Below are 14,218 nucleotides of genomic sequence, written 5' to 3'. Positions count from 1 at the left end.
GCCAAGAGCCTTCTTTAGAACATCAATAAATCCTTTCTCCAACAGCTTCTGCTTGGCCAGTTGAGTTCTCCAGCTAATTCCAGCAATGCTCATTTTAATTAAATCAGCCACAACTAGGATTTTAAAACACTTGTAACAGTTTGAATGGTTTATAAGCCAATTCATTTTTTAAACTAAGAAATCATAGTGAAGAATTACAGAACAGAATGGCATTAAACTTAGCCACAGAAGGGAGAATATGTTAATTTCTTTTAATGGCTTGCTTCAGTCTATGGAGGTGAGTTATTGGTGTTTACAGAAAAATAATTTGGTAAAATTTGTTAAATATGGGATACAATTCCCAAATACGAACACATTTTTCCACTTTGAATTGTCTATGTATTTAACAGCTGTGTTGAGATAACAGCAGGCATATTTAACTCTCATTTTCAGACACAATTCAAAAGATGAAGAAAGGCACTAGGTATAATGCAGATCTTCTGTGTTCAAATTAGGAATGAAGACAGCAAGATCCAAAGTGAGCAGGTTATGTTATGTGATCTGATCCAGGTCTTGAGTTACCAATTACTGGTTCAGGGGAATTGGGCAGATTATTTTTGTACTGAAGAGACAGAGAATGTTTCATAAAAAGTGAAGCTCATTAAGATGTTTATGCTCATGGTTAATCTATGTTTAATAACTAGTCTAAAATTCACAGCCTAAAATGTGGTTTGATTATATTTATTCCATTGAGACTAGAACATTCAAAAAGTGAATTGCACGAACACACAACAAACTAGAGCACTAATGGGCAATCTGCTCCAATTGTGTTTCACTTTATTGAAACCTCTGGTGCACAGCATGGTACACAGGTTAGTGAATAGCTGGTGCTAAAACATAGACATAGAAATCTATAACACATTATAGGCCCTTTGGCCCACAATGCTGTGCCAACCATGTAACCTACTCTAGAAATTGCCTAGTATTTCCCTACCGCATAGCCCTCTATTGAACAATAGCTTAGAAATAAGCTCCGTGAACCTATCTAAGTGTCCATTAAAAGACCTTATTGTATCCACTTCTAACACCCTCACTGGCAGTGCATGCCATGCACCCACTACTCTCTTTGTGAAAAACCTATCTCTGATATCCCCCTTGTACCTGCTTCCAAGCACTATAACACTATGCCCCCCTGCATTAGCCATTTCAACCCTGGGAAGAAGCCTCTAGCTAGCCACATGATCAATGTTGCAAACATAAAAACTGTAGACTGTAGAAGGAAGAGAATTCATTCAGAAAGTAGCTTTCCAAATTTCTAGGAAAATGATTAAGAGATGGGAATAATCATAAAGCCAGAAAGGACTCAACAATTCTGCAAAAAAATTAAAGTACATTACCAAAATAAGAAACTATGATAATGACAATCATATAAAGGGCCAACTGGAAATCATTAAATTTCTTGAGACATATTTGGAAGATGATTTTTTTTTTTAAATGGTAATAAAATTAGTAGCTTCATTCTGTATATAAAAAAACTGGACTTAATCCTCTTAGAGATTTTTTCTAAGAATTATATACATATCACTTAGGATACATAGAATAGTACAACACATTACAGGCCCTCCGGCCCAAACGATACATCCTAAACAATGCTTTTCTATGTAAAGCATCAAAGGCACAACAATTTACAAAGAAATTAAATATCATCCATAATTGACATATTTTAATTAAGTCCATTAGGGTACATCAGCTGCATTTTAGTTAGAATTCCCTAGTATATTACACACAACCAATCTATTCCTTAAACCAACCAATTGTTTAATAAGGAGTTATAGCATTACTCTTCATTAACTCGAAACAAAAAATGAAATTCAAAACTAGTGACAACAATCTCTCTTGCCAAAACTCAAAATACAAGGGAATGCATAACTTCCACAAGTATACAGTAAATCATTTTAAGATATTTCTTATGCAGTATATGGCTCAACACAAATTTGACTTATCCTGATCTGTACGATTGTGCTTCTTAAAAGAACATTGCCTGAATTATGATGCACTACGTAACTGGTATGCCAATGCTAAATATTCTCCTCACACATTCAAACTCTCAATTAGTGTTTGAAAAATATATTAACAATATTGCACTTACCCCAGAGCAGCGGGAGTCTGCCGTGTATGTAGCTGAGGAGTAGTAGAGGTGCTTATCATAGTGAAAGATCCATCCATCCCAGCTTTCTCCCAGTCAAAAGGATCACTGTCAACAACCCCATGTGTTTTTATGCTGTTGTCAAACACAGTCATCAACAACTACAGAACAAAGAAAAACCAAGTCAGGATAATGAAAAATTTAACAATGCAATAACAGGACAGTTAATCTGGAATAGTCACAGAGAAAATATATATATATACATACACACACACACATATATACATACATAGACATACATACACAAAGACAGTAAATAAATAACAAACACGAGAAAATCTGCAAATGCTGGAAATCCAAAGCAACAGACACAAAATGCTGGAGGAACTCAGCAGGCCAGGCAGCATCTATGGAAAGGAGCAAACAGCCGATGTTTCGGGCTGAGACCCTACATGAGGATCCCAATGAATAAAGTGCCAACCTGCTCAATTTCTCTCCATAACTCAGTCCCTCAAGTCCCAGCAACATATCCTCTTCACTCTTTCCAAATTACTGGCATCTTCCAAATCACAGGGTGACCAAAAGTGAGCACAATATTTAAATATGGCTTCACTAACACCTTGTACATTCACTTGCAAGGAGTCACCAGTCTTTAACAAGATAAGTGAATGCTGTATTCATTAAGGACCCTCACTATCTAGGAGTTGCCTTCACTACTACCATCAGGGAAGAGGTACAAGAGCCTGAAGATGTTTTAGGAACAGCCTTTTCTACTCTGTCATCGGACTTCTGAATGGACCATGAACCCGTAAACATCATCTCGTAAGTCCACTTTTGCAACACTTAGTTACTTTATGAAAATTTACAGTATGTATTAAACTGTACTGCTGCCACAAAACAACGTTTCTGTCAGAGATATTAAACCTGATTTGAGATTCTGCATATTTACCTGATAATCTGGTTTTGTGAAATAATCTAAACAGAGAACGTGCTCCAGAAATGAAGCAAACTCTTGTGGGAGGTGCTTCAACATAAGGCGGTGATCATATTTTTCTTTTATTAGGCCTACTTGCTCCTATAAACAAAACAGAATAAAAAGAACGTTTAGACCATACACAATCCAATTATCGAAACCAAGGTCCCTACACTAGTCTCACTTTATTCTCTGCAGAGTCCCATCAACTTTCTTCAAATTCAACATTCATTTACACTAGAAACCAATAGCAATAGCCAAATAACCCAAGAACTTGAACATTTTTAGCAGCAACAATCAAGGGTGTTTGGGCTCCAGTACGCAGGGGTGGTGATAGAAGCAGAAACACTTGGAACATTTAAGAAACTCTCAGCTAGGCACATGGATGGTGGAAAAATGGAGGGTGATGTACAAGGGAAGGATTAAATTGATCTTAGAGTAGTTAAAATGCTGGCACAACATAACCAGCTGAAGAGCCTGCACTGTGCTGTAATGGTCTATGTTCATAAACCTGCAGAATGGTAAATAACTGATAAAATTCAGCACCAATGTGAAATGATACAATTTGGTCAGGAGGTGGAAGTTTGGGTGGGGTAGATGATAACAGGACCTTGGAATCCACCATATCCACGAACTACTACAAATTACACTACGGGCTAGCAAGGTCATTAACCTCTTTTGAACTTGCTTTAGTTAGACAATGCCTAGTCTACTGTTCTGGATTTGATTGCCATACAATAAAAAGGACAATGGAGTAACTGCAGAGGAGACTATCAATATAGCGAGGATATGGAGTGCCTTGCAAAGGTATTCTGCCCCAACCCTTTGTTTACATAAATGAGTATTACAAATGGGGGTTTTGATCAATTTGACTGAGAATTTAAATTTGTGAATCACATGACCTTTTTTTTAACAATAGAGCTGAAAAAATGAAAAGTGTAAAGCATGAAAAACTAAAAATTCAAGAACTAAAATATCAGCAGTTCAAAAATATTCATCCTCTTTGCTCAGTACTTAGTTGAAACACCTCTCGCAGCTATTACAGCCAGCAATGTTTTTGGATTAGTCTCTATTAGCTTTGCACAATGTGACGGAGCAAGATTTGCCGATTCCTCCTTGTGAAATTGTTCAGGCTGCGCCAGTTTAGTTGTCTAAGGGTATCAATTATCTTCATTTGAAGCCACTCCATGGCTGCTCTGGCAGTGTGCTCCAAGTTATTGTCCTGCTGAAAGATTAACTTCCTCCCCAGTTCAAACTTTTTAGCTGAAACTAGCAGGTTTTTAGCCAGGATCGCTCTGTATTTAGCATTCCATGTGCATTTCACTTTCATCAATCTTGACTAGATTTCAAGTCCCTGCTGCTGAAATCATCCCAAAAGCATGATGCTACCTCCACCAATCTTTACAGTAGGGATGGTGTTACCTGGCTGATGTGCAGCATTAGATTTATGCCACACGGATCACTTGGCGTTGAGGCCAGAAAGCTCCATTTTAATCTCATCTGAGCACAAGACCTTCTTCCACATCTTTACAGTATCTTCTAAGTGATGCTTTGCAAAGTCTTTACAGGCAAGGATATGTTTTTTTTTAAGCCAGAGTTTCCTCCTTGCAACTTTTCCATAAACAACCTTTTTGTACAAGGCCTTAAGAGATTGTGGAGCAATGAACTTCGTTTCTAGTTGCAGCCACTGACTTCTGCAGCTCACTCAGAGTGACTGTTGGTGCCACATTGAAATCAGGTGATCCTCCAATTTTCTACATCAACAAATTGGATAAATTGGTAAGGTAATAGACAGTATTGCATCTGAGGGAAGTTAGCATAGTAATTACAAAAGGGATGAATACTATTTCAGCCTCAATTTTGGTTTTTAATTTTTAGAAAATTGTTGACAGGTTTTGGAATTTTTCTTTTGATTTGACATGATGCACCTTGGTTTGTAGATTAGCTCAAAAAATCCTTCAATAAATTTAGAAAAAGTAAATTGTGAAAATAGTTATGGGTGCTGAATACCTTTTCAAGGCACTGAACAGATATAATGAAAGGATGAATAGATTGATAAAAATAAGCTGAAGGTGAGACTGGGTTCCAGGTTTTGCAATATATAAACACATACAAGACTATAAGACATAGGAGTAGAATTAGGCCATTCAGCCCATCAAATCTGCTCTGCCTTTCCAACTTCCCAACATTTTCTAAATCAATATATAGATGTACCAACTAGAGAGGATGCAATATTAGATCTCCTATTAGGAAATGAGTTAGGGCAGGTGACGGAATTGTGTGTAGGGGTACACTTTGGTTCCAGCGATCATAACATCATTAGTTTCAACTTGATCATAGATAAAGATAGATCTGGTCCTCGGGTTGAAGTTCTAAACTGGAAAAAGACCAAATTTGAAGAAATGAGAAAGGATCTAAAAAGTGTAGATTGGGACAGGTTGTTCTCTGGTAAGGATGTGATTGGTAAATGGGAGGCCTTCAAAGCAGAAATTTTGAGAGTGCAGAGTTTGTATGTTCCTGTCAGGGTTAAAGGCAAAATGAATAAGAATAAGGAACCTTGGTTCTTGAGGGATATTGGAACTCTGATAAAGAAGAACAGAGAGATGCATAACACGTATAGGCGACAGGGAGGAAATAAGATGCTTGAGTAGTATAAAAAGAGTAAGAAAATACTTAAGAAAGAAATCAGGAGGGCTAAAAGAAGACATGATGTTGCTTTGGCAGTCAGGATGAAGGATAATCCTAAGAGCTACTACAGGTATGTTAAGAGCAAAAGGACAGTAAGGGATAAAATTGGTCCTCTTGAAGATCAGAGTGGTTGGCTATGTATGGAACCAAAATAAATGGAAGAGATATTAAATGTGTTTTTTGCATCTGTATTTTTACTAAGGAAACTGGAATGGAGTCTATGGAAACAAGGCAAACAAGTAGTGAGGTCATGGAGCTTATACAGATTAAAGAGGAGGAGGTGCTTGCTGTCTTGAGGCAAATCGGAGTAGATAAATCCCCAGGACCTGACAGGGTATTCCCACGGACCTTGAGGGAGACTAGTGTTGAAATTGCAGGGGCCCTGGCAGAAATATTTAAAATGTCAATATCCACAGGTCAGGTGCTGGAGGATTGGAGGATAGCTCATGTAGTTCCGTTGTTTAAAAAAGGCTCGGACTTCCGGTAAGATGGCGATTGCTTAGCTGCTCCGAACTTTTGTTCCGTTACTGTCGCTATCTTTGCACTAAATGTCTCCCATTTTTTAAACCTTAGTTAGGAACTTTTTCGGTATCTCTCACTTGCCTGTGAACGCATCTAACTTACAATGTCTAGCAAGAGTTCTAAATCCAGGAGAAAGGAAGTTCCGGCTCTCTCAGACGAGACTCTGGCCGCACTCGGACAGCTCCGAGACGAAATTTTAAAAGAATTCAAAACCGCTTTCAAACAGCTGGAAGACAAACTGGATCAGATCAATGATAAAGTGGACAAACATGCTGAACACTTATCTCGCATCGATTCGACTTCTGAAGATTTAGAAAGTCGTGTTCGTTACTTGGAGACTCTCTGTTCCAGCTTAGAGGAAAAATGTAACAAACTCCTTTCCAAAATGGTGGATCTCGAAAATCGCAGCAGACGCTGCAATCTCAGAATTCTTGGATTGCCAGAGGCCACCGAACATGGATCAACCGTGAAATTTTTCGCTGAGTTTCTCTGTGAGATATTCAGGAAAGATTTGCTTCCAAACCCGCCCGAGCTCAAATGGGCACACAGGGTTTACGTTCCTCCCGGAATTCTGTGCTCCCGCCCGCGACCAGTAATCTTGTGTTTCCATCAATACCAGGTAAAACACAGTCTGATTGTGGAGGCACGTCGCAGAGGCTCTTTTTCTTTCCAGGATAAAACCATTCGCTTTGTGGAAGATTTTGCACCCCAGACCTTAAAGATGCGCGCTGAGTTTAAAGGCGCAATGAAAGTGCTTTTTGATCGTGGTTTTAAACCCTCTCTTCGCAATCCTGCCGATCTACAAATCAAGCTTAATACTGGAAAATACATGTGGTTTAGATCAGTGAAGGAAGCTGAAGCATTTGTGGCAAGTCTTCCGGCTATCCAGTCATCTTCGGAACCCGATCAGACCTCCTAAAAGGGTGGATAAGTACTTCTCGTAGTAAAATTACTTCTTCTGGACTCAGACTTTACTTGAAGCACTCAGACATTATTTATTGAAACTCTAAGGGCTGTTGACAATCTCTCCCTGGATTTGGTGTGTCTTTTTTAAATAGACATTCTGTGCTTAATGTTTCCGTGTGGACGTTTAAATAGTACTTGTGTAATCTATTTTATTCTTGTATAACTTTATCTACAGAGTTCTACAACTGACTCTAACTTGTTTTGGAGGTCTGAAGTCTTTAGTGAAGGCCTCCCTATTTGATGGTTCACAGTTTAACTGCTGATTTATTTTTCCTTTCTTTTATATTTTTTTTTCTTTTCCTCACCCCTTTTTTCTAATCTCTGAATTTTTTTCTCTCCTCTCTGTAAATGGTTGATAAATACTCTTCTTGAATTTATAATTTTCCCCTTCCTCTCCTTTTTTTTTACCTTTTTTTTCGCTTTCTCTTACTTTATTCTTCTATAATTTTTTGCGGGTAGGTTAGTTTTGGTTTTCTTCCGATTTTCTCTGTATTAAAGTTTTATATTTCTGCAGAAGGTGTTCTAATCTGTAGTTATGTTTTCTAGTGCATAAACTAGTTACTATTTGCTATAGTAGTTATACGGAACTGCTGTTAATGACACAGATCTGGAAGTTGTATTTGGGTTAATTTTTTTGGTAGAGCTAGCTACTTGTTTTGGTAGCCGTCTAGTTTTGGGTTGTGTGGCTGGGGTGGATTTTCCAGTTCCAACATCACTCACTGTATTTATTGTTTTTCTTTATTGCTCAGGACATGTATATGTTTCGATTTTACGAATCTATGTTGACATCTCTGCTCCCAGACTGCTATTGTACTGCTTGACCTCTTATATGCCTGCTGCCTGGTATGCATTAGTAATTGATAATGGCGAGTGCACTTAAATTCGTGAGCTGGAATGTAAAGGGATTGAATCACCCTGTTAAAAGGAGGAAGGTATTCTCACATATCAAACAACTCAAAGCTGACATTGCTTTCCTTCAAGAAACTCATATTGGTTGTTTTGATAACTCCCGGCTTCTGTCAAAGTGGGCGGGTCAGCATTTTCATTCATCCTTTGCCGCTAAAGCTAGGGGAGTCTCCATTCTTATTAACTCAAATATTCATTTTGAACTCCATAATAAAATATCTGATACAAATGGCCGTTTTATTATTGTTTCTGGTAAACTATATAACACTAAAGTTGCACTAGCAAACCTGTATGCCCCCAACTTTGATGATGTTAACTTTTTTGAATGACTTTTTTCCTCACTACCAGACTTAAACTCATACTCTCTTATACTGGGTGGTGACTTCAACTGTTGGTTGGATCCTAATCTGGATCGATCATCCTCTGTTACCAGATCACCTACTAAATCTGCCTTAGCTATCCAATCGTTTCTAATTTTGGTATCTCTGATATATGGCGTTTCCTTCATCCTACAGAGAGAGATTATTCTTTTTTCTCACATGTTCACCATACCTTCACTAGAATTGACTATTTCTTACTCGATAACCAACTTATTCCATTTGCCCACTCTTGTGACGATCAGAGTATACTGATTTCTGACCATGCCCCAATTACTCTCTCTCTGAACTTTCCTGGTCTCCCTCAGAGGAATAAACACTGGCGGTTTGATTCAACTTTATTATCGGATGATGATTTTTAAAAATTTATTAAGGATCAGATAACCTTTTATTTTAACACTAATACATCACCTGAAGTGCCATCCCAGACTGTCTGGGATGCCATGAAAGCATATCTGAGGGGTCAAATAATCTCTTACACAGCAAATCTCAACAGAAGATCCTGTGCAGATCAATTAGACCTTATTAACCAGATTAAAGAATTGGATCAAATATATGCTCAAACTAAGAACCCTGAATTATACAAGAAGCACGTTGAATTCCAAACTAAATTTAATCTTCTGTCCACTCAACCTATTGAACGCCAACTTCTCGAAAGCAAGAGTCGCTTTTACATTCATGGGGATAAGTCTGGTAAATTCCTAGCCAATCAGCTGAGGCGTTCCAAAGCCAAACAACATATTACAAAGATCCGGAAGGAGAACGGAGACTTTACATCGGATCATTTAGAAATTAATGACGCATGTAAAAATTTTTATTCTCGGCTTTATTCCTCTGAATCTCTGAATGACAATATCTCTGTTGATCAATTTTTACAGAATCTGAATATCCCCTCACTTTCATCTGATTTTAAAGCCAAACTCAATGCGCCAATATCATCAGAAGAAATTTCTTTTGCAATTTCTGCACTGTCCTCACGGAAATCTCCTGGACCTGATGGGTTCCCTGTAGAATTTTATAAATCATTCTCTTCACTTCTCTCTCCTCAGTTACTTTCAGTATTAGCTGACTCGTTTAATTACGGCAAATTGCCACCCTCTTTCAATGAGGCATCTATTATTCTTCTATTAAAAAAGGGCAAAGACCCAACAGATTGTTCCTCGTATAGGCCAATCTCTCTGCTCAATGTTGATGTAAAGATCTTAGCTAAAGTTTTGGCTCATAGATTAGAAACCGTTATTCCCTCCATTACCTCTGATGACCAAACAGGCTTTATTAAAAACCGTCTCCCTTTTTTTAACATTCGGCGTTTATTTAATATCTTATACTCACCTCCAACTGAGATTCCTGAATGTGTTATTTCCCTCGATGCGGAGAAAGCATTTGATCGTATAGAGTGGAATTACCTTTTTGCAGTCTTAGAAAAATTTGACCTCGGCCAAAGTTTCATCTCTTGGATCCAACTGCTGTACCTGTGTCCTACTGCTTCTGTTTTAACTAATTTTCATAAATCCCAAGTATTTAATCTCAAACGTGGCACCCGTCAGGGATGCCCCTTAAGTCCCTTTCTCTTTGATTTGGCTATAGAACCTCTGGTGATAGCATTTCGAAACTGTCCTGAATTGACCAGGATTTGGAGAGGGGGTGTTGAGCATAAAGTTTCTCTCTATGCTGATGACTTATTACTCTTTCTCTCAAATCCGTCTATATCCTTACCTCTAATGTTTTCACTTCTTGACCAGTTTAGCCAGATCTCTGGCTATAAACTCAACTTACATAAGAGTGAACTTTTCCCAATTAATAAAGAAGCACAAGAACTAACATTTCGTGATCTCCCTTTTAAAGTAGTCCATAACCAATTTACTTATCTTGGAATTACAGTCACAAGGAAGTTTAAAGACCTCTTTCGTGAAAACTTTGCCAATCTTTCATATGCTATAAAACAGAGTCTGGTACAATGGTCACCTCTATCTATGTCTTTGGTAGGTCGTATTAATGTTGTTAAAATGTATGTTCTCCCCAAATTTTTATACTTATTTCAATCTATCCCAATTTTTATTCCTAAATCTTTCTTTGATTCCTTAGACTCTATTATTTTGTCATATCTGTGGCAGAATAAGCGCTCTAAAATTAATAAAATACATCTCCAAAAACCTAAAAAAGAGGGTGGCATGGCTTTACCTAACTTTCGTTTATATTATTGGGCAGCTAATATACGCTGTGCTACCTTTTGGTCTTTCTTCCACGGTCAACCCGAGTGCCCTAACTGGGTGGCAATGGAGTTGAGCTCCACTAAAGAATTATCTATCTCTGCACCTCTTGGCTCTGCACTCCCTAGTAGTCTGCCCAGATCAATAGCCAATTCTCTTGTTAGACACACTTTGCGTATATGGGCCCAGTTCAGGAAATGCTACGGTTTCCAGGGGTTCTCCGTTTCCAGCCCTGTTGCACATAATCACCTTTTTTTACCTACTACGTATGATTCAGCATTCCATGTTTGGTATAGGAAGGGCATTAAACATTTTGAAGATCTTTTCATTGATAATCGCTTCGCTTCTTTTCAGCAGCTCACTGTTAAGTTCAATCTGCCTAACGCTCATTTTTTCAGATATCTCCAAGTCCGACACTTTATTGCTCCCTTAATTCCTAACTTTCCTGAAATGCCTGCAAAAAATGTTATGGACCTATTTCTTTCCATTAATCCACTAGGTAAAGGTTTAATATCAATTATCAGAGATAAACTAGCAGGCTTACGACGGGCCCCTGTGGATAAAATTAAAATGGCCTGGGAGCAGGATTTAAATATCTCCTTATCCGAGGAGATCTGGGACTCAGTTCTCAAATCGGTTAACTCAACCTCTCTTTGTGCTCGCCATTGCCTTTTACAGTTTAAGATTGTTCATAGAGCCCATATGTCTAAATCTAAACTATCTCAATTCTACCCTGGCATTAGTCCGCTCTGTGATAAATGCAAGAGGGGCGTGGCCTCTCTCATCCATATGTACTGGTTCTGTCCTAGCTTGGAGAAATTCTGGAAAGATGTCTTCACTACGTTATCGTGTATTCTGAATCAGCACCTAGAACCAAACCCCTTAATTGCTCTGTTCGGTTTTTGGGGCGAGACAGATCTATGTCTGGATCCGACCAAATGCCGAATATGATCCTTCGCCTCTCTCCTGGCTAGACGCTTGATCCTCCTTAGATGGAGAGATGTTGCCCCGCCCACTCATGCACAATGGCTTAACAACATTATGGCCTGCTTGGACCTCGAAAAAATTCATTATTCAGTTCTTAATTCAGATCTAAAGTTCCATAAGGTCTGGGGACCTTTTATCGAGTACTTTCATAACCTTCCTCTTGACTAGGGTTTTTTTTCTTCTTCTTTTCGGTCCCTTGCTTTCAGCTCCCTTTTTTTTCTGGTAGTAGGCATTATTATCCTCTGTTGCTAAGTGTATTCACAGTCTGGGAGTTTGACTGTCCTGACTTATATTCTCTATATTGTGGTGTAGTTGGTCTGGAGTTGTTGTTGTTTTTTCTTATGTTGTGGGGCTTGGGGAGGATACTAAGCTTACCTGTCTTTAATTTAGGTGCTTTTTTTTGTTAAATTCTCTTCCTTTGTAGCATATTGTTATTGTATGCTTAATTTTGCACTGTATTAATGTTCCTCATTGGGATTTGGGGTTTTTAATTTATAAAATGTTTTGAAAAACTACTGTAGATTCCGGATTTTAAGCCGCTACTTTTTTCCCACATTTTGAACAGCTTTGAACTCTGCGGCCTTTAATACAGAGCGGCTAATACATGGTTTTTTTTCATGCCGCCTCGTAAACATTTTGCCTCGTAACAGTAGACCAATAAAATTGATGAGTAGTTCACAGAGGTCCAATGAAATTGTACGATCAATCAAGCGCACTTTCACAATTAAATTATTGTAAATCAGTCATTTGTACTCACCCTCATCAACATGGAAAACACTCGAAGAAAAGCATTGTGCTGCCTTTATGGCAGTTATTTAGTTCATAATATTTTCGCTTAGTAATTAATTTTCTAGTTAAAGTTAGAAGAGTTTTAACTATATTTGTTTTCTGTACTACATCGCGGAATGCTATGACGTCACACCCGGTTTCGCCGCGTCTTGTGGGATACCAGTTTGCGATAAACGGGAAGGAGGGGGTCGAGCGGCGGAGCGAAAACGCTGCTTTTAAGTTAAAGGCGATCAATAACTTTTCCTGGTAGGCTGCAGTATATATATTTTTACCAGTCGTTAGGAGATATTGGAATGTTGTTCAGTAAAGAAGTATACGCAACGTATATTTAAAAGTAGCCGCATTACGGGCACGGTTCGAAAAAAAGCATTTGCAATATGTATTTGTTTTTGTTACCATATGGATTTAATTAAAAGTTAAAAAATCCTCACGTGTAATATCTTTCTGTGTAAATATCTCATATTACAACGTGGGACACCTGCGGCCGAAAATCCGGTGCGGCCTAAAATCCGGTGCGGCCTTTACAAGTAAAAAATTGATTTTATTTCTAAAATTAGAGCCAGCGGCTTTTAATCAGGTGCGCTCTGTAGTCCGGAATCTACGGTAATAAGAAAAAAATTTTAGAAGAAAAAAAAGGCTCAAAAAGCAAGCCATGAAATTATAGGCCAGTAAGTTTGACATCGGTAGTAGGTAAATTACTGAAAGGAATACTAAGAGATAGGATCTACAAGTATTTGGATAGACGGGGACTTATTAGAAACAGTCAGCATGGCTTTGTGTGTGGTAGGTCATGTTTAACAAATCTATTAGAGTTTATCGAGGAAGTTACCAGGAAAGTGGATGAAGGGAAGGCAGTGGGTGTTGTATACATGGACTTCGACAAGGTCCCGTATGGGAGGTTAGTTAGGAAGATTCAGTCGCTAGGTATACATGGAGAGGTAGTAAATTGGATTAGACATTGGATCAATGGAAGAAGCCAGAGAGTGGTAGGGGAGGATTGCTACTCTGAGTGGAGGCCTGTGACTAGTGGTGTGCCACAGGGATCAGTGTTGGGTCCATTGTTATTTGTCATCTATATCAATGATCTGGATGATAATATGACAAATTGGATCAGCAAATTGGCTGTTGATACAAAGATTGGAGGTGTAGTGGACAGTGAGGAAGGTTTTCAAAGCTTGCAGAGGGATTTGGACCAGTTGGAGGAATGGGCAGAAAAATGGCAGATGGAATTTAATGCGGACAAGTGTGAGATATTGCACTTCAGAAGGTCAAACCAAAGTAGAACATACAAGGTAAATGGTAGGACACTGAGGAGTGCAGTAGAACAGAGGGATCTGGGAGTACAGATACATAATTCCCTAAAGTGGCATCACAAGTAGATAGGGTTGTAAAGAGAGCTTTTGGTACATTGGCCTTTATAAATCAAAGTATTGAGTATAAGAGTTGGAATGTAATGGTGAGGTTGTATAAGACATTGGTGAGACCGAATTTGGAGTATTCTGTGCAGTTTTGGTCACCTAATTACAGCAAGGATATTAATAAGGTTGAAAGAGTGCAGAGAAGGTTTACAAGGATGTTACCGGGACTTGAGAAACTGAGTTACAGAGAAAGGTTGAATAGGTTAGGACTTTATTCCCTGGAGCGTAGGAGAATGAGGGGTGATTTGATAGAGGTG

General features: G+C 38.4%; 1 protein-coding gene across 4 annotated transcripts in view; it reads right to left on the bottom strand.

The window, feature by feature from the left end:
• LOC140725256 (tau-tubulin kinase 2-like) overlaps positions 1–14,218 on the bottom strand; it is a 363,522-nt gene that overhangs the window by 160,924 nt on the left and 188,380 nt on the right. For all 4 annotated transcript variants that reach the window (XM_073040487.1, XM_073040490.1, XM_073040489.1 and 1 more), the window contains exons 9-10: positions 3,075–3,200; positions 2,129–2,286 (exon numbers count right to left, since the gene is read on the bottom strand). In XM_073040487.1, coding sequence (XP_072896588.1) covers positions 2,129–2,286; positions 3,075–3,200 — 284 coding nt within the window. The remainder of the gene's footprint in view (positions 1–2,128; positions 2,287–3,074; positions 3,201–14,218) is intronic.

The sequence above is a fragment of the Hemitrygon akajei genome, chromosome 3 (assembly GCF_048418815.1).
Source record: "Hemitrygon akajei chromosome 3, sHemAka1.3, whole genome shotgun sequence".
Lineage (NCBI taxonomy): Eukaryota > Metazoa > Chordata > Chondrichthyes > Myliobatiformes > Dasyatidae > Hemitrygon > Hemitrygon akajei.
Note: the sequence above shows the minus strand (reverse complement) of the source record. Positions and strands in the feature narration are given on the sequence as shown.